A 21,728-nucleotide genomic window follows, 5' to 3' on the forward strand; every position below is an offset into this window, starting at 1 on the left:
TTTGTGCTATCACGAATTATGGGAATAACTGTGCTCTACACGAGGAAAAGCAAGGCTGCCTTGCTTTACAGCTCGAGGAATATAGGCTGTGCCTTTCAGAACCTAGATATACTTCTTGCTCTGGCTGCCTAGTAAATTGAAATATGACAGTACAAAAAGGAAGAGATGAGAAATTGGAGTGTTACAAGTAAGGCCAGAAGGCAAGACTTCTCGGGGATGTAATATAGAACTGGCATCAAAAGACAGAATTGGGCAGAGGATAACATCATTAGTCCTCCAGATATACTGAGCAGCAAGATATGTCAGATGGGGTCAAAGAGGGGCAGGATCACAGCCCTGGGGGAATACATTGAGTTAAATAGCTGTCTTCCATGAAGAAAACTATTCCTTCTCTGCTCCCTCGAAAGGCTTCTGTGTCTCTCAGCAGGGTAATTTCATCCCAGGCCACTTTCCCCAGAAGATGACCGAACTGGCACTGGGAAATGGCTTAGCTACTGGTATTCAGCTAGTTATTTGGGAGACTGGGGGCAGGTAGAGAAGATAACTGGGTGATTTTATGGTATATGATATGCTGGTTTATCAGGTCATCCTGTAGCTGCCTTCCCTTCTCCCGTCTTCTAGATGATAGATGTTGTGTTTCTACTGTTTCCTTCACCATGAACACTTTTCCCTTTTCAGTGCTTGTGTCGCCACAGCTTCTTACTGTAACAGCTGATCATTGCCTGGTCTCTGCCTGCTTATTTTTGCAATGTATCTGAGAAGGGTGATCTTTCATAATTGACAGGAGGGTAAATCAAGTGCAGAAGAACTCATCTCTAGTTACACAGGCAATTTTGTGGCTAAGCAGGCAGTTGAATGAGCATTTCTAAGATTAAGGTGACTTCCTAATTTACTGGCTATAAATTTTAAACCATGCTTTGCTAGCACTGAAATCTTCAGAGATTTCAATCTGAACCGTAAGCTGTTATTTTTCCACAATGTATGCTATGCTGCAACAGTCTTCTTTACCTTCCTTCCCCCAAAACAATAGGATTTTTCTCATTGAGGCCAAGTCTACAGACATCTACTTAATCCAATCTGACTTTTAGAGCCTTGTGAAAAACAACACAGGCAAGAAGGAAAAGAAGAATGCTCAGTTTGCTCTGAAAGTTATTTATAACACAGCAGCAGCTAAAGAATATGGTTATGGAAGAAAAAGCAATCCATGATGTCTTCCCTTGGAAGGCCTCAGATGGAAAAATTAAGGCAGGGCAGGTCAATTGAGAGATGCATACATTAAGCACACTTCCTATCCTGCCTTAATAATGTTGTATTCTGAATGCAGCAGCACACACTGCTTCCATCCTCTAACTATCCAGTCAAACATCACTATTAAGCATATTCAGGAGAAAGAACAAATATGAGAAGTATACCATGACATCCTGTAGAAAAGTCACACAGGAAAAACAGAGAGTAATCCCAAGGGGAGATATATGCTACATAAAACACAGTTGATATAACACAGAATTCAGAGAGGTGAGAGAACTGCTTTAAGCAAAAACTAAAAGGAAAAAAACACCCAAAAACGCCTTCCTCCTTATGCTGCCAGATTTATGGTTTCTGCTATTGAAATCTAGGGCAGTCAGAATAACCAAATTTTGATACTTCCTTAGATCTAGCTAGACCAGATGTAATCTAGCTCTCGAATGAAAGATCTGCCAGGGAACAACAAATACACAAAGCTGATCGGTAACAAAGTCCTTTGCAGGGCAAGTTGGCCTGGTATGTTATTGTGAAAAGAAACAAAACAATGGAAATACCAACATAATTTGTGTTCAAAGAGAATAGTGTGCTCAAGAACCACAGGAACTGGGGATAAGAATTATAGCAATCTTTCTACCTCTACCTTTGTTCCTAAAAAATTGTATTTGGCTTTATTTTTTGGTTCTGATGGCACTATCTTTTGTCCACAAATTGCACTTGAAAACAATAACACATTTTAGGTTTCAATAGATTTACCTCTGATTGGGAAAACAATTTTTTTTACAGTCATTCTATTTTAGCATCAGTTTTCCGTTGCATGGCATCATTAAAAGAGTGTTTTTGAAACAGGATGTATCTAATGTAAACACTAACCAAGCAGTGAAAATAGAAGCTTAAAATTTAGTTAAAAGCACATGAACAAGTAGGAAAACAAAAGATTAGCTATATTTCACACTCAGACATCTAAAGATAATCCCCTGAAATAAAGGTTGAATCTGGATATACTGATATTATCACTGGAACAGTCTTAACCACAGTGTCCATGAGTAGTGGGTAGCCTCAGAAAACTCCAGAGGTTACTCCTTCTCAGCTACAAAGTAAGTAAAAGCTACAGTGACAAAACAGAGATTTCCTGAGGCCATCTTTCCTATTTTCTCAGCCTCTCTTGGATGTATTAATCACATCAGTTAGGATAAATTTCCTACTTCCACCATATCAATCATTTTGAGTTACCTGAAGAAACTGCAGAGCAGCTAGAGAACGCTATGTCAATGTGCACACTTGACTAAAAATAAGGTGCTTCCTCAGGAACGATGTGATTTTGGAAAACTGGTGAAAGCTATGCCAAAACTAAAAAAGCAGAGTATTAAGCACAGATTACCTGGGCACCTACTCTAAAAGCAGCTTCCACTTGAGCTTTGAGGATGTTGCACTTCAAATGGTCAGGTACAGATGAAGGTGACACAGGGGCATGAAGAGTCTTTTCCGATACCTTCTTGTCTTCAGCCTGTATTTAATAAAAAAGCAGTGACATATATTAGAAAGATAAGTTCATAAAATGATCAAAGATTCAATTTTTACTTGTAATAACTTGATTCAGCAATACTGGCTAAAACTTCCATATTCATACCCTGATAGATACATCTTAGAAGTTTTCAAAATATTTAATGACTTGATACTGTTCAAGTATCAAGTCATTATGTTCAAGACAAGAATAGCCCCAGGGAAGCCTGAGTAATAGAAGCAAGAAAATTATGTGGAATGAAGATACATTAAAAAAGCCCAGCCAGGCCCTGGAGTGGTTGTTCAAACCTGTGATCACTCTGAGGAAGCAAAACACTGTCTCAAAATATCCCACAGCGGGCAGAAGAGCAAACAAAAAATCTATAGTGACCATTGGCTTTTTACACCACCCTTAAAATGCAAAGCTTTGCAAAATTAGCCAGAGAAATGTGAAGGAATCTCCACTTAATTACAAGCTAAGCAAAATCTCCTTCATCAGAAAGAAAATAAAAAATCAAGAGAGTTTAAACATTGCTGATGCTGTTTCCACTTGATGTCAATCCTTTATCTATGCAGCGATCTGCATCAGAAATTTTGGCCTCAGGACAGCTAGTTTAGTGCCCTGTTCAAACATGACCTAACGGTTTTGTGCCTTGAACAAACTATATACAGCAGAAATTATACAGCCACATTAATAAACTTCCCAAGCAGAAAAGGAAAACAAAAAGAAAGACAATGTAATACTAATATGTCAACAAAGAGGGTATGAATGAGACCACGATTGTAAACACGAACTCTTAAACAATCCAACTGCAATGTGTTACATATTTTTAGAGAATAATTGGGCCATGGCATAACAGCTATTGCAAACTTCCCTATTCTTCCTGGAAGTGAGCCTTGAATTACAGATGAGTAACAGCCTCGATTGTGCATTCATTTTCTGCTCTCATGGCTGAGAAGGGTGAGTGGTTGTATACACTCAGAGAGAACAGATATGTAATGCTGTCATTCAGATTTCAGCCCAAACAGGTACAAGGCATCAGTACACCAGGTCCAGTGATCCTTGAGGCTCACCTCTGTCAAGCATTTCAAGACAGAACCAATCATTTTTTTGCCACTGAAATTACCATATGATTAGCCCCTTAACTTCAAAATCTGTCTCCTTTATCCTTCCTTCTGCCCTCCCCCACAGCATCCCACTGGCTGATGGTAACTACAGTCTTACTGACTCTTTTCTCAGGTCCTTGAGCAATCACAAATGGGAATATCAAAATTCGGGGGACCCTTTCTGCAAGTGGAGCAAGTCACAAAAGCAATTGTGCTGCCTGAGGAAACTGTTCAGTAAACACTGGGGAGGGAAAGAGCTAGACCTGAGCAGAACGCTGTTGAGACTGCAAGATATTTATGTGTAAGCACAGTTGGTCTAGCAGCCTTCTGCATCCAAAATGCCATAGCTGCCAGGTATGATTTTGAACAACTGTCTGTTAAAGGACTGCTCATCGTGAGATTTTTTTTCTCTGGCAAATTTCTAATAATTCTTACATGTTTATTTGTCAAGCTACATTTACTTTTTTATGAGGAAGATATTTTTGGACTTCCATTCTTCCCAGTCTCCTCCTCAGGGAAAAAGAAAATACATGAAATGAAAAGTGACAGTGTCTAGCTGGAGCAACTTATGGAACTGTAGTTGTCTATTCAGTCTTGAATGTAATAGTAGTTCAGCAAGTATATGAAAAAAAAAAAAAAAGGGACAGGAAATCCAAACATGAAATATTTGATTGCCGTAGGTGTCTTTTCTGGGATACTCTTGAAGCTGAGAAGTGCAGATAATCAAAAGGACAAAATTATTTGCAAAGAAACCACAATATTTACTTCACCAATATTCTTGGTAGACAAAGTGAAATACTACACATTTTAAAAAGGCTGTTTTTACTGTCAACTTCTATGTGTATTGATTTCTAACAGCAGAAAAAACAACACACTAAGCAGTGGCATTTCTAAAGGCCATGCAAAATCCCACCTTTGATTTAACACTGTTTACCAATTAAATAACATTTCAGTCAAGCAAGATTAAACAACTGTATTTTACTTGCTATATCAAGACAATGAAGGCTTGTTTAGGAGACAAGCTTGTTTCATAACCTGAAATGTTCCCAAGTCCCATCCCCCTATTATTCAGATGGATATAGACATTTTTCAGTCCTATTGTTCTTCCTCCACTGCCCAATTTTCCCACATTGACCAAGAGGAGGATAAAAGCTCCCAGGGCTGCTCTTTATCTGGGAACCCTCAAAAGATCTAAATATCCTGCTATATTCAGTATTGTGCAGATGACTTCATTTAATGGAGATCCCAGTGTGATATCTGATGTGCAAGTCTCACATGGAGATTCTTGAGAGGCCCAAATGGTGATGGTGGCTGACCTGGTTGAAAGAGGAAGCTGCTGCTAGAGAGTGCACACCTCCCAGAAGCCATTCCTGGGTATTCAGTTCTGCTTTAGGCCTCGTTTGGGTCACACTTTAAGGGCTTCACCTTCAAGCAAGCAAAATTTGCTTTGCTTGCACTGCAACAGGAGCAGCAGCATCTTTAGTGACTGGTCACACATGAAGAGCAGACATTGCTGCAACTGCTGCTTGGCCTTGTCCTGCTCACCAGCTGCTGAGCCAGCAGCCAAAGGCCACCACGTCCCCCTGCCCCAGTGGAGATGCTGACTGCACACAAAGCACACATGGGGCTTGGGAGTGCTCAGCCTGACCCAGGCCTCCTTTAGCTTCTGAACATATGCCAAAGGCCTCTTTGCCAGCCTGCCTTGGCAGTGACAGCCTTTTTTGCCACAGGGCAGCACATCCTGAATCATTGCTGAATTCTGCCCTCCCACAGCTGATTAGCTGAGACTGTTACACACAGAGTCAGTGGCACTGAGCATCTAGATGAAAAGTAAACTCTCATCACAGAATAAAGCAGCACCTCCCTATTGCAGACTATTAGCACTTCTAAGCACCTATATAAGTTCTTATTTTTCCTTCATGTCACTAATTTTTACATATAGCTCGTTCATCCCCCCGATTTAACTCCTAAAGCATAACTGTCATCAAGAATGCAAAAGAAAATAAAATATTTCATGGCTACAAAAGCACATGTAGAATCTTCTGTGGTTCATTTCACTAGTTTATAAGAAAATCAAGATCTAAAACCTGTCTCCATTAGGAATCTCCACATACTATTGCTACAAGAATGAAATCTGTATTCTACTTTATTTTGCTGTATAATAAATAAATTTTATATTTCCAGAATCCTCACTGCTCACAGCATAAAGACAGCAGCTAGGTGTTCATCTGTTGAGCCAGGCTGGCAGTTATTAACATTTTTTTCATTGATAAACTCAGAGTGTTCTATTTGGAAGTGATTAGAATGCTAAATGTGGCCTGATGTTAATGCAACTTCCTATTTTATCATTTTTTATTACACAATCCAAAAGAATCTTAGATGCCCCTTTCAAGTGAAAGTCTTAGAGTCAAATTGGCACTTGAAAGAGATAATCTTCTTGCTTAGAATTGCAATTTAAACTCATCCTAAAAGGTTTAGAAATTAAGAAAAAACCCATTAGGATACCTGATAACACTCCAGTTTTCCATGTCCAATTCTGCTGATCTCAATAACAGGAATGTGTTCACATTGTTTCACCACTAATGCAGAATTTTAGTTTTTCATAGGAGAACACTAGAGAATTGCATTTAAATGGAAAAAGTCAAAGAAGCTCAGATATATACACGTATAAAACTAGAGACATTTTTTTCTTTTTGTAATTGAGGTCTTACATTTGCTTTTCTCCTCCCAAACATTTACTTTAAATTCAATTACATTTGCTGATACTAGAACTGAAGGCAGATTTGTAGAGTGTTAGATAATGATGACATTGACTTTGGTTTGCAAAGCTAAGTGAATATTAAATACACATAGAGAATATAAAAATAGTTATGTGAAACACAGCAATACCACTCCTGTACATAGCATTTCTATGCTCTGCTTTTAAAGGTTGATGCCTTGTTCCACATCAAACTTTGTACCAAGAGCAAGATTCATGATCTTGTGCCTCTGTGAATTTACTGATAGCCTCTTCTTAGCCAAACAACATGTTTTAAACATGTATTTGACTAGAGATAACTGAAGAATATAATGAATATTTTCTTTAGGAACGTGGGTCTATTTTTGCTAGCCATCACTAGTAGTGGGAGGTAAAACTTTAACAAAGACAACACAAATATATAGGTTCTGAAAGCACATTACCTATGTGAGGTTTCCTGGGACTCAACTACATCTGCAAATGGGCATGGAAATCTACAGACTCTTTTGCCCCTTTTTCATCAGGAAATGTATTGGGTTTTTTTCCATGGGATAGCTAACACCAATTACAAACAGATACCACAATGATAAGACCTGTACAATAATGTGCTATTCTTATTTGAGGCAGCGTTTACAAGCAAAAACTGCATCTTCTTTATTAGAAAAAAAGTGCAATTGAAAAAACAAACAAACAAACCCCTCATTAAGCTGTCAGACACAGAACATTTTCCTCAGGTTAGCTATTAGTTGGTCTAATGAAAGATACAACTCCCAATACATCTTGCTATGCTTATATCCTCGGAGTAAACCTCTTTAATTCTTGGTATCAAACTTATTTTATAAAATCCTATTGCTCAGTATTATTAAATCCTACCTCTGCCACTGGAGCTTCATGACAGTCTTACAGGACCATGTTTCCTGAGATATACCCTCTGACCCATGTATCACACAGAAGAGTCTCAGATACATCAACAAGGTGAGTTCGTTTTGTGGGTTTTCTTAAACTACAAATGATTTTTGGAACCCCAGTGGCTTTAGGCATTGCTGCCATGCAGGGAGCAGGTAGTTTCACAGATTTTTGCAGGTGGTATCATTTGGAAGCAGACAATCTGTGTAACTGGGCAGCCTGATAACATATTCTTGCCCTGGTGGCAAAAGGCCATAAGTTTTGAGCAGAGTTTGCAAAGATGTTAAGGCTCATCAGGCTGGCTCTGTCTGAACCTTTCTCAATCTGCCTGCAGCTTTGTTCTACCAAGTTTAGCTGTAGCAGCAATAATTGTATACAGAAAACAGTAGCACCAGTATTCTCTGCAGCATAAGGTATTTATGACTCTAACACAAATATGTAGGTTAAAGCTATGTAGGGCTGATATGAAAACAGGGGCCTTGAGAAGGGAAGAGACAGGACATGGTGCAGAGGAGCGCTGACATGGAGTGATAGTGCAAAAGGCACAGGCTGGCACTGGGCATCCATGGCTATAAGCAACTCACCAATGGCCAGTTAAAGTGCAGACCTGAACCTGGGCAGAATTTGGTTTAGCGGCAATGAAGAGAGTGAAGACATTATATAGTAGCATATATATATGCCAGCATATACAGTAAATTTGGGTGTAATGTGAGGATGTAGACCAATGAAGAAAGAGCAAGAAGTAAAAGCTTAATTGAAAACATACAGAAGGACCCAGAGTATACTGTAGAGTGAGGAGAAAGAAGAAAACATGAACATGACTGGAGGCTGCCCAGGGAAGTGGTTGAGTTACCATCCCTGGAGGTATTTAAAAGACATGTAGATGTGGCATTGAGAGACATTGTTTAGTGACTTGGCATTGCTGGGTTAGCAGTTGGACACGATGGTCTGAAAGGTCTTTTCCAACCTAATTGATTCTGTGATTCTATGACCGTCATAATTCCCCCTCTGACCCCACCAGAACAAAATCACCAATCTTAGGACCCACAAGTGTAGGTGAAAGGGTGAGCATGACACCAGGAAAAGAGGTAGAAATTTGAAATGTATTATTATTCTTTCTTTTTATGCAATAATTACAGCTGTACTAATAATTACTAGAGTCCCAAGATTTCAGAAATGCTAACAATACATTCTTGGCTTTATATTATACACACACATGCACATGCACACACACACACACACACAAAGCAACGGGGGATGGGGGAACATATTTTTCTAATGAAAGGCTTCCAAGAAGAGAATCAGAAATACATTCACAGCTACAACACTTAGGCTTGTGTGTCCTGGAGATGAAGGAGTCTGCTAGCACCAAAGGGCATGAAACAGAACGTGAAACAGACTTTCATCATTCAGTAGGTGAACAGACACATACACCATACCAAACAGTTCTGGAAAAGAGGTTGGACATATCCATTCATCATTCCCATGAGATGAAGTTTGCTGTAGCAGACAATCAAATTAATTAACTGCAGAATCTAATTTACCCAATTTCTTGCTAATTCTCCTATGGGTCGATTATTAAGCCTGACAAATTCCAGCCCGAAAGCATTTTGCTTGAAAAAAATAACACTTAGCAACAGGAAGGGAGGGAGTGAAAACTGGGACTCCACAACAGATGTGGAAATGGTTGCTTTTTTTAAAAAATCAGAAATAGAGTAAAATGAAACAGCTTTGTAAATGCTTCACTGGTTTTATTTAAGCATAATATTTTGGAGGATGCAAGACTAGGCGATAAAAGACACTTAGTAGACCAGAAATCAATGGAGTGGTGCAGACAAGGAGTTAACGCTTCATTTTTTTGCCAGAAAGAAGACACATTGAACACTCATTAAAATCTGCTGCTGGACTGAGTAGCTAGTTAATTACCATGACCAAAGGAGGGCCCACTCTCAGTTAAAAATACTTGTCACAGTTTGGGGTTGTTCAATGTGGTCTAACCTGCCTTGTTGCCTTTGTGCTGGGCAGTGCTCTACAGCGTTTCAGCCCAGGATTAGCTCGATATTTACAGCATGTCCCTCTCTTGCACCAGAGAAGCTATCTGCTGAGGCAAATCCAGGCTCTGCTCAGAGCTCAAAGACCTGTGGTTTGTTTGTTTTAGCTTTGTGAGTTCTGTGTACACATTTCACCAGGATCTAGGTCAGAAAATTGTGCTTGAAGAAGAAACCCCAAGTGAAGGGCCAAAAGAACTTCAGAATGATTTGTTGGTCACAATCCATAGCCTGTAACGTAAGGGCTGGATCACTGAAGTGCTTTCCAGTGGTGACTCTGGGCCTGTTTCAAGAGTACGTACAATTTTCAGATTGCTAAAAACAGTAATTGTAATAAATTTTGAGGGACTGGCCTCTTTCACATTCACATGGTAACCACTGTTCATGGGAATGCTGCCCAGTTCTTAAACCCAAAACCTCTATGCCTGCCAGGGGAGGGTTTTCATTAGACAGTCCTCATCTCTAGCCTTGCCTTTTGCTGAGCTTCTGCCAGAAACAGAAGCATTTAGCAGCTCTTGGTGCTCATTACAAGACTTTTTCATCAGCTAAACTTTGACTGATGGCAGACTCATCACAGCAGACACAGGCTGCATTTACTGTGCAGCTGCATTTATTGTGAAGCACTGACTTGTTATGATACTGGGTTCTGATAATTAGTCCTTAAATAAATAATCCATCTGACTGTGGACAAGATTCTAGAGCTGTCAGGGCAAGCCAAAGAAAACCATTAATTATAGAAGAACTGAGTCCTCCCTCCACAGACTTGCAGCGAATATGAACGAGCGAGAAGATCAGAGATCAGGCAGAAGTTGCAGGGATGTTATTTGGATTACTTGCACAGTATAGTGGAATATAGGACCATAGCATTTTAAGCTTTCAGTTTAAGAAAGAAGACAGACCATAAATCTACTCATTTTGAAATCACAGGGGGTACCATTGAGATCACATCTTCAAATCTTTTGTGCAACACAGATCAGATTGGTTTACCCAATTGTGCACTGTGGTCAATGTGGAGAGAGTCCTTACACTTCATCACTTTGCCCCTTTAAATATGCCAAACTGAGCTTTCAGCAAGATCAATAGTGTAGGACAGTCTTTAAAGCATATTTTGGACGTTGCATGTGAGTGAATGTTCTCCGCTGGGATTCAGATACAGTATCAGTAATCACATCTGAACTACACAAGCCCTCTCCCAAGACCTGGGTATTCAATGGATGAGTCTGAGATGGAGAATACTCCTCTGGCAAACTATGTCAGTGCTTAACAAGCTTTGCCTATAAAAAGCTGTACCTAATACCAGTTGAGGGTATTTCTAGAAGATGAACTTGAGAAATGTTCACAGGAATAAAAGGTGACTTCTTTCCCATTTTACCCCAGTTTGTTGACTTAATTATTTATCTTTTTAATTCCTGCTTGAGCCAGACAAAATAACAACCGCTCACAGGTGAAAACCAAATAGATTTGGGAGAAAAAATCTGAATCTAAAATATTCCACGTTCCTCTGTTCATTAAGAAGTCTCCAAAAATCATGACACAGGTCATTACTTCATGACTACATTAATAAGGCATAAGGACTGCAGTCCATATTTGAACTACACCACAGTCCTACAAACACTGAACATGGTTCAAGGAAATCTTCATGACAGAAAATCCACTGCATTATGGAATAAATTCAATTAACTGTAATGCTGAAAAAAAATTCCAATATTTAATTTTCTCATTAGAAACACCTGGCTCACTGATTTTCAGCCTTAGCTTCCATCTCCCCTAATCTCTCATCCAGAGAAGAGAAAGATTCTGCTGTATACTATACAGTGCCTTTATGCTTTTATTTTGCTTCAGTTGATCATGTCCCCTTGGATTTTAATTTCCCTAATGCTTATTGAAGTAATATCAATGATAAAAGGCTGTTTGTAAAACCAAGGTAAAGTAATTTAGTTGAGTTCTCCCTTGAGCTGACAAAAAACTCTCAAAACACCACTTTTCTTTTAACAGGTCTGTACAGAGTCACTGGAGGCCCAGACCCACCACTTTTGAAGACAGTGGCAATGCTCTCATTGACTTCACAGAGACCAGCTCAGGACCTATGTGGTTGCAAACCAGAGATCCTGGTCCCTGTGGCCCTATCCAGGTTCAGTCCAAGGAATCCCACAGTTCAGGCACAGTGGATTTTGCCTCACAGGGATACAAGGAGCCACCAACTTGCTGATCTCTGATCTCCGGCAGAAACAGCAGGACATGGTTGTTTGGCCACCCCTGCAAAAATTGTCTCATAAAACACCCACTAACATCAGATGCCAGGGGGAGTTTATGGCATAACACGGACGCCTCATGTAGAAAAACAAGATTTTTTTTTTTTTTTATCACTTAAAGTGTTATTTTTTTACAGCTCTGGGCTGCCTAGATGACTAACTCTTCACAACTAAACTAAAACTATATCATAACATTGTTGCAGCAGCTTCTGAAATTTTAAAAGGCAAAGCTGATTGAAATGCTAAATCTACAAACCAAATCCCAGTCCCATAAGGAGATGGAGAGAGGTGATTAAAAAGCAAGCCAGTTGAAGATGAATGTTGATTTGAATTGGAGGTGAAAAAGCAGCAGATTTTGAATATGAAGTTACAAGGGTGCTCTGGAGTATATATGTAAAAGTATATACATATATGCTATACCTTGTTCATGCTGACGTGCAGGGCTGGCCATGGTCCAACTACCTTCACACTCTCCGTTTCTATTTTCTTCAGATGAGAAGTTTCATCATAAAGAAGGGGAAGTCCTGAGCTCAGTTCTAAAAGGATGCCCAAAAGAAAGAAAGAAAAAAACACAGTCTGAAGGGAGGCTACAGAAGAACTGCAGAGCAAGACACTCAACTGCATTTCAAGAGACAGCGGTCGGCAAAGCATCTTCTCTGTAAGGCCCTCTAAAATGTTTCATAATTATGCCTTTCAGGTCATTTTGCCTTTTTCTATTTAGCAAACAATTCCTCCCCCTCCTCCTTCTCACCCACCCTTTCATTTCAGCAGAGCTTTTGCCAGCTTTGGGCTAGATATTTCTCTCCTTACCTCCCCCCTGCCTCTAGCCCATCTATATTCTAAAACTTAGTTGACACCAGAGGGATTATTTATGCAGCCAAGGTGCCACTCTCAAAACATGTGATGTGTAAAGAGATCAGAGTATAGCTTTTGGCTTCTCTCAGACATCTTTATTTATATGCCAGCCTCTTTAAGACTGTTGTCAGGAATTTGTTGTGCTTTGTCAACAGAGATTTTGAGCAAGCCACTGACACAGAAAGACAAGGAAAAATACTTCTTCCGATAGTCCTGAAAGGTCTCTGTCAACATCTTGGGGATAGTGTGGCATATATATGCATATCTGCAAGTACTCATCATGTGATGATTTTACTAATCTCTGTGTCCTCCTGTACTTCTTTTTGCCATGGATTCTAGATAATAACAGTTGGGAACAATCCAGTTCTCTGGAGTCTGATTCAAAGCCTACTGAAATCAATAAAAACTTTGCACTGACTGCAGTTTGGTTTGGATCAGGTTCTTAAGCTGTCCTAAGAATATTAAATATTACTCACTCAAGATCTAATTCTACAGCTGTTTAAATATACATTAAGGGCTTTGCTGACTAGAGAAAAATTGCTAAAACCAGCTTATAGGGATATAAGCAAAAAGCTGGTTTTGGCATTAGAGAAACATTATCACACCCTGAGGTAATAATGTCCTAGAAAGGGTTACAATATCAGCATTGACCTCCGCTTGGTGGTCTTTCATCACAAGTTAGTGTTGCCAGAGTTCAGCATTTCTCACATCACAGCTGCTTCTGTGGATATGAGACTGTGAAACTGCCTGATACTCTGGGAATAAATTATCACAGCCATAAAGTAAGACATGATGATAGGGTTTTGGTTTTTTCTGAAGAAACACAGTCATTCTATTTTCCTCCTAAGAAAGAAAATGAAAGGGGGAAAGTGCCTTATTTAAATTACTCAAGTTTGCTATTATTTCAGCAGTCTGAAAGGTGGGGGGGGTTTGGGCTTTTTTTAAAGGGAGAGCTCTGGAAGACAAGCAGGCCAGTTTAGCCTTTTAACTCAATCTCAAACAAGAGAAAAGGCAAAAAACTGAAGTCCTACAAAAGGCATACGTTTCCTGAGTCAGCATTAAGTCTTGGCAAACCCAAGCTTTCATTCCAAGAAAGGATCTGGCAGGACTGTGGTTTTTCAAAGTGCTGTTTTCAGCCTGAAACTCAGTCTGCGTTAGACCATTCTCTGCTCAGGGTTATGCAAGGTCTTTTGCAGCAAGCAGTTCAGGAATAAAGGATGCCTTCTTTAGAAGTGATAACCTGCAAGCTCAGCCCAGAGCTCAAGAGACAACCTGGGTCCCCTCTTCCCATTCCTCATTTTCTGTCATAAAAATTCTGTGAGCTGCACTGTGTCCATGTTGGCATCTGCTCACAGTGATAGCCCCAGCTGCTGTCAGTGAATCTGCTCGTGTGCACCTGGTAATCCACGCACGACATTGCCATGCCAATTAGGCTCAGCAAGAGGCTCACCCTCTTGTCCCTGTAAGGCCAGCTGCTGTTGCATACAGTGGGACTGGGGCTCTGGAATATGCTGGGGGAAGATGTGCTGCACCACAAGATGTGATGTGTGTATGTTAGCTTTGAGGTGAAGAGTAGCATTGCGAGTACAGTAATCAGGCTGAGCGCAGGAAAACAACATCTTCTGCTGAGCTGCCTTCATAAACACACTCGTCAGATTTGTTTCACTGGATTTCACTTCCTCCAGTAATTGAAGTAGACAAATTACTTGGAATGTGAAAAATCAGGCAGGTCTGGCCTGGGTTTGTTGTCTGTTTGTTTCTGTAACAAAGTCCTGGGCTGTGTGTTTGCTGGGAAACATTCACAGGTGTTTAAAGGGAACCTTGGCTGGGCATACTGTTGCTTCTCTCTCTCCTGCCCATGTCCTGCTAACTGCACTGGAATTTTGGCATTTCTCAGAATAGATGTAAGTGGAAGAATGGTGGGTACATATCAGTGGGTCACTCCATGTTCTACTTTAGATGAATTTAAAACCATCTCAGAGCTCAGTGATGACTCCAGACCACAGCAACTGGAACAAGTCACAAAACACCTGTGGTCCCATGGAAAAGCACAAGGTAGGTGGAGTGCTGGTGTCACCTCTGTCAGCCTTATGAGGAAGTTTCTGCTACGATAGCATATTCCCCCCATGAGACCTTTTTGCTCTTCAGGCATTTCCACTTGAGATATTTTGGTCACAAGCACCCTCTTTCCTGAGAGTGTCCCCAGTTTAGTGACCACTTACTTCCTAGAAACACTTTCCCAGCACTGGCCTTTCCACACAGCCTGGAGCCAGACATCAGTCCCCCATGTCCTCACGTTCCTGAGGCAGACTGCTGATAGTGTCTCTGCTCTGCCTGATTTTTTCTTGTCCCACACACTGCGCCATGTGTGCTGTCCCCGATAACCAGCCAATGGCCAGCATGCTCCTAACCATTTCAGTACATGCACTGCCAACCTTTCCCACAGGCTCTCTACAAGCGTTTTCTCATAGCCTGAGCAGCATTTTAATGAAACCATTAAAAACAAACCAAAGCAAGTCCCCTGTGCACCAACCTTGAAAAGGCACTTAGACCTGTCACCCCAAGCTGCAAATGAGTAAGTCTGATTCTGTTTTAAGGGAAGTGCTCCTGCCCAGACCACCACTGTTCTCACAGCATAAACATGCCAGATGCAACCATGGATTGGTTTCTTGAGGGAAATCAGCTTTGTACCTCCAGCTGGATGCACAGGTGCCACAGGGGATCAGCGATAGGTTGCAGCGGGGCAGCACGGCAGCATTAAGACACTCAGCACAAGGCATGCACAGTTGCCTAAAAAGCTCAGCTGGGAGCAGTCAGCATGGCTGCACCACAGCCCCCCCTCCAAGGTGTCCCATCCCTTTCCACTCCCTTAGAGAAACTGGGAATTGGCGTTTGGTGCTGCTGGCATTGGGCAGGAACCAGCACTGATTATCTTCTTCTGCATCAAATAGTTAGTGTGGACCAGCTTTCAGCAGACAAAGTGAAGAGAAAGGTAAATTGTCTCCAGGAACAGGTGCCATACACACCTCGGCTGCTGAAGTCCCCTCCAGAGCATGGCAGCTGCCAGACAGGCCAGAGAGGCTGCTCCCCACCAGCAGGGAGAGGTTTTGGGGGAGAGGCTCACCCTCCCCTTGCCTGGGGGAGGACATGGAGCTCCCTGGGCCCCAGTTTGATCTCACAGGTAACGCTCACTGGGCACAAAGAGAACTGCTCCTGATGTTTGCCCTTGCGCTCTTCTAGGCTTTTTCTAAGGTTATTTCTGCAATAAGGAGGAGCAGGAAAGCTGTGGGACCTGAGAGGAGACAGAGTGCTGGAATAAACGCCCTGTGCTGTGTGGTTTTGCTGTTTCTTTAATTACCTCCTGTCCTGCAGGTGGGCCCGCGGCAGGGCTGTGGGGAGCCAGAGTCCAGCAGCGCTGCTGGGGCTGAAGCTGGGGCCCCGGGAGTCTGACATGGAGTTGTGGGCTGGATGGGGGGAGCCCCGAGGAGGGGACGGGGGAAGCAGGGCCAGCAGTGCCCTCTGGGTCGGGACATTCAGCAGCAGCACAGCTGGCTCTGAATGAATTTCCTGACATGCTTCAGCTCTAATTTGGGAAAGGAAAATACGGGCTGGCACACCCCCCCAGAAAGGTCACCGCCTCCCACCGTGCCAGGCTGACAGCCGAGCGAGGTGTTCCAGCACAGCCTTGCCAGCATCCCCCCCGCCCGTGCCCAGCCGGCATCCAGGGCTGCCCTGCGACCGAGCGGCCGAGGCCCAGCAGCCGCAGGGCCGGGTGAGCCGCCAGCGGCCCCGGGGCCGGGTGAGCCGCCAGCAGTCGCAGGGCCGGGTGAGCCGCCAGCGGCCGCAGGGCCGGGTGAGCCGCCAGCCCCGGGGCCGGGTGAGCCGCCGCCAGCGGCCCCGGGCCGGGTGAGCCGCCAGCCCCAGGGCCGGGTGAGCCGCCGCCAGCCCCAGGGCCGGGTGAGCCTCCAGCGGCCCCGGGGCCGGGTGAGCCGCCAGCGGCCCCGGGGCCGGGTGAGCCGCCAGCGGCCCCGGGGCCGGGTGAGCCGCCAGCGGCCGCAGGGCCGGGTGAGCCGTCAGCCCCAGGGCCGGGTGAGCCGCCAGCGGCCCCACAGCAGCACGGGCTGCACGCCCCTCCTCGATGGTGCCGGCGGCTGCAGAGCAGGGCCCAGATGCAAATACCTGCCAGTGGCACAGGAGCGTCCAGCGGCCTGCTCTGAGCCTATGTGGCTGTGCCAGGCAGGGGGTGGCCACGCTCCATGTCAGCCCCATGTGCTTCCCAGCATGAATGTACACTGAAGTGCAGTGTACAGTCAGTGGAAAACAACACATCTTCTGGAGGTCGCTCCTAAGGGAGTAGCTTCATTGAAAGCCCCAGCAAACAAGTCACGTTGCTGCTTAGGATTCCTTCCCTAAATGTCTACAATGCCTTGCATTTTATTTCTTTAGCTTCTCTCTGAAAAACCATCTCAAATCTCTTGGGAAAGAAAAATAAAGAAAGTGTTTCTGAGCTTCTGAAACAAAGTCTGATTAAAGTGCTTGTCCAGGTAGGTGCCTGTGCAATACTGCTGAGGTGGGACAGCCTACAGTCAAGGTCACCCAGTACAGTCCAAGACCCTGGTTTCAGGAATTTGAAAATTGACAGATTAACTGACCTGGGTGAAAGTTTCCATAATGGTTAGCTATCTCAGAGTGATTTACAGTTATGAAGGCAGAAACTGGGCAAGGGAAAAACTCATCGTTTCCTAGAGACAAGGAATATAATAGATCAGATCTTGTTTTGCCCATCATCTGTCATTCTTACACAGCTTCAGCATCTGACACACTGCAGAGTGCAGAGACTGTAAATCTGGAGAGCAGGAAGTAGGACTGCTCAATGACAGGGATGTTTCTCTTCCAGTTCCTATGTAAACCTACAAATACTTGGCCAAGCTCCATCCCCTTAAAAATACCTGTACACATTCAGCAGCAGAGAGTTCCACCCAAACTCCCCAAGACTGCATCAGGAGTGGATGGGATTCTCTCCTCTTTGCTTTCTACAAGCCAAGAATTTCTCCACTAAGGAAGCAAGCATATTCCAGTCTTGGTAGGTAAATCTTGTAATTGCTCCCATTACCCAAACTAAAAGCAAGATGCTGTATGTCCAGTGCTCCAAGATTTCTGCTGCCTGTGCCTAGATGAAAACAAGATTCAAACAATGAGGGCTGAAGTCCAGCTGGGCAGATCAGCAAAAGGCAATAGCAGATGAGGGTAGGTTTGTGAAACTATACGAAGAGTAACAACGAGAAATAGACTGTGCCAAGTGGTTAGGGAGTCAGATTCTGAGACTAATGGGGTATTTGTTCAGCTGTGGAACACCCATCTAACACCAAATCCCACAACCCTGTAGCAAAGCCAGGAAATTGCAAATCTTGTCTCATTTGCACATGCTACAAAGCTAGCAAATAATAACAGGAATCACATTTTTCAAGGAGGAAAACTGAAATGCACACTGTTTTCCTTTCCTTTCCTTTGCCTCCTTGCCAGAGACAAACCTGCAAGCAGCACAGTTACTGAAATGACAATCACTGCAGTGGACTTACTGGTTGGGTTTGGAACTGCAGACACAATGTCCTTTGTTTCGGGAGCAAGGGCACCGTAATTAGCGTGGTGGTGGTGATGCCGATGGTGGTGGTGGTGCCTTGCAGCCATTTTTGTGGTATATGGAGTGCCACCATTCTCCTCAATGTTGAACGGGTGCAGATCGCTGTTGTTCAAGGGATAGCTACAAAATAAATTCAGTTCAAATTAGAGCAGTAACCAGTAGCACCAGTTGTACTTTTGGAGAGACAGAGTGAAAACTTTCTTGGGAAAAAATGCACAGCTTTTTTGTAAATTAAAATTTTAATGAAGTATATCCCAAATCTTTAGAGTTTTCTATCACTGTGAAGAAAAAAGATGCCTCTGCTTGTTGCTATGACTTTAAGATCAGAATTATTTTTGATTTTACACACTACACAATCTCTGCTAGAATCTTTACTGGCATAGGAAAGTCATCAGGCAGAAAAGAGTAACTCCTTTAAAGTGAAATTGTCCAAAGAGCAGAGACCAAGGAACAGTCTCAGAGTAACACTACATTCCTGAGAATGTTCAGGTCTCTAAACTTATGGTGAAAAACAGGTATATGAAAAAATTCTGACTTGGGGAAAAAATGGAGAAATAAAACATTTTACAGGTAACAACATGCAAAATAACACCTGGCCAAAAAGGAATTGTACCTGTGCTGGTATAACTAGCTTGGGTTTTGGTGGTTTTTTTTTGCATGTGTTTAGTTAGGAGATTAACTGTCATCAGTCTACAATATATGGCAAATGGGGACACATTGACATTTTAATTCATTATCTCTAACTCAGAGGTAACAAATGACACTGCTGCTTTTCTTCATTAGCTTTAACTGATGCCGTTTCAGTTTATTGTTTGAAATAACGATGAATTTCTAGAAACGCTATTTTCTCTCCATTCCAGCCACCAAAAAAGATTGAGATAACTCTACATAAATGCTGCAAAGGACTTGAATGCGCTTTCCTCAGAGGAGTGCTTGAAATTTTTATAAGGTTTTAACTTATTCTATAGTAGTGCATTAGACAGTAGTTGCAGTAAATCAATTCATTTCAACAAAAGATGAATCCCCTGCCTATTTGAAATATGCTAAAGAAATTATATCTTCAGATGCATGGGTTTTCAGTTTTCTTTTGTTACTAACAGCAGCTGAAAATCTGACAATATGAAATGAAGGCAAACCGAATAATTAAAGGAACAATGAATAAACTATACCTAAAATACTTGCTACATATGTTCTCTGCAGATTACTTAGTGATTCAAAGCAAAATTAACCAGTCATCTGCAAATAAACACACCTGTATCATTTCCAAAGTTATACTGAAACACACAGCTTGGTACATCACTAATAACCACTGTCTTCTGAGTAACAACTTCAGACAACATGAGGTTTCTGACTGGGTACTAACTGAATAATACTTTTATGCTGGTTACTTTTTGAAAGCAGAAGGCAGGGAGGGGAATGTTGTGTATATTAATCTCGGCAGGTTTCCGGCATGTAGCAACCACTGCCAATAAAGGCACTTCTGATGCGTTTTCTACCTTAAGGAAGCAATACAAATAGGTGTCTGATCCACAGGGGACAGCTTTCGTGAGCTCAGATAATCCAGGACTGGTCTGTCTTTCAAACTACACTATATCTTTACTGCTATAATCAAATCAAGCAAGTGCCTACAGGGGGAAAATGGTACAGGCTAATGAGATTGCACACTAATTGTAGCAGCTCTCCTGCACTTTCCCTTCAAGGGCCTTGGATTGGTGTGACATTTTTTGACTGAGAGGATAGGTGGTTTTGTTCACATGGTTAAAACCCTGATGGGAAATAAGATCACTTTGGGGCTGGAGCCTCAGCACATCTTTTTTTTTCCATCTGATTCAATTTTTTTCAAGACACAAAACCTACGTGCTTGGGAGTTTCTTTCATTTCACCCACTGGCAGCTTGGTTTAGAAGATTTTCAGTTGGTCTTTTCAAAATGAATCACACCAAATCCTTACACTGACTCCTCATACTGCTATGGGCCCAAGGTATCTTCCATGCTGAAATGGAAATAAGCTAAGCAACTGAATGAGACAACTGAATTGCCCTTTGGTATGAGGGCAAATGTGCACCAAATTCTCTAGATGTATTTCTTGACTGTCCAGAGAGGAGAGTAAAATGTAAATTGTAAAATGTAAAATGTAAAAGGCAGGGAGACCATTACATCAAAGAAGTAACGAGCTAGCCCAGCAAAGCTGATGTTCAACTATGCACTGAAATCCTTGAGGACAGCAGGTCACAAAGCTCCAGACAGGGTGTCACTACTGAGGCAGAGCACTCTGATGTGAAATCCCAAGCTGCTGGCCCATGTAAAACACGTGGTCATCTGCACTCTTCCAGAGCTGACAGCAACTGACAGATGTCGAGGCAAACTCATCTCAGGGTCAGCCAACTGTTGCACTTCCGATGCATGTGTGGTTGGGCATTTGCACGGATACCCTCACTACCAAGGAGTTACTGAACAATCAGAAACAACAGGTCTTGCAGCAGCCCCAGGACCTGCCAACTAAAAAAGCTGACAGTACCCAAACAAAAATACCATGTAGTCCAAATTCCTTTTCTGTGTACTCTCTCATATATATTTTAGGGGCACATTGGACTGGAGTTTCTACAAGGTGGCATTTTTATTACCTCATATCACACCTGTTTTTCACTTTTGTGTTCTTACACTGAACTAAATATAGAGACTCAACATTTTTCCACTCAATGCATCCTTTTGTCACTAACTTTGCTTTCTATTGCTTGCTTCTATCTGGCTTACCTGAATGGAAAACATGCTCATGTATCCTTCCCAATCCATTGATGTAAATAGATCACTACTTTCAGTGAACCAACTTTTTGACCATATCCAAATGTATGAATAATCCTGACCTCCAGGAATTCATACTTGCTCCCCAGATATCAAGTAATGCTCTCAGACTATGTGCATTATGTGGACAGGTAGCAATTTTCATCCTTTCTTTGCACCTGCCTTCTGACCATCCTATGTATGCCAATATCATACCTTTGGTTTATTTTTTAATCATCAATTGGCTGTCCTGCAGGTTTCCCCTTTCTCTGCTATTATTTACCTGTGTGGCTTTCTCAACAAACTCCAGCTGTTTCCTATACAGACACCTCCTGTCCTTCAAGGAAAATGAGGCAGGGCGGTACAGGCAATTGTGCAAAGGAAGCAAACATTTCTTTCTTCTTTGTCCCTCACTCAGGAAAAAGCATTCCTGAGGATTAGTTTCTGGAAGTTGAACCTTCAAAAAAGCCACTCAGTGTTCACAAGAAGGTTAGTACTGCCTTTAGCCTCAAATTCACATTAATTACTTCCTTCTGACCAAAAAGACAGCACTTTGAGGAAAAAGGCAAATAATATGTATCTACTAATTTCCTTTCCATTTTAAAATTTTTATTTACGTTACTAGTCCTCTGTCTCAATTTTACGCTCCTCACACTT

At 42.2% G+C, this 21,728-nt stretch overlaps 1 protein-coding gene across 1 annotated transcript in view; it reads right to left on the reverse strand.

Annotated features, from left to right (window-relative positions):
- The window catches only part of EPB41L4B (erythrocyte membrane protein band 4.1 like 4B), a 166,238-nt gene that overhangs the window by 51,285 nt on the left and 93,225 nt on the right, over positions 1-21,728 (reverse strand). Inside the window, exons 18-20 of the mRNA XM_069004155.1 lie at positions 18,230-18,411; positions 12,216-12,331; positions 2,624-2,749 (exon numbers count right to left, since the gene is read on the reverse strand). Coding sequence (XP_068860256.1) covers positions 2,624-2,749; positions 12,216-12,331; positions 18,230-18,411 — 424 coding nt within the window. The remainder of the gene's footprint in view (positions 1-2,623; positions 2,750-12,215; positions 12,332-18,229; positions 18,412-21,728) is intronic.

The sequence above is a fragment of the Aphelocoma coerulescens genome, chromosome 2, assembly GCF_041296385.1.
Source record: "Aphelocoma coerulescens isolate FSJ_1873_10779 chromosome 2, UR_Acoe_1.0, whole genome shotgun sequence".
Taxonomy (NCBI): Eukaryota; Metazoa; Chordata; class Aves; order Passeriformes; family Corvidae; genus Aphelocoma; species Aphelocoma coerulescens.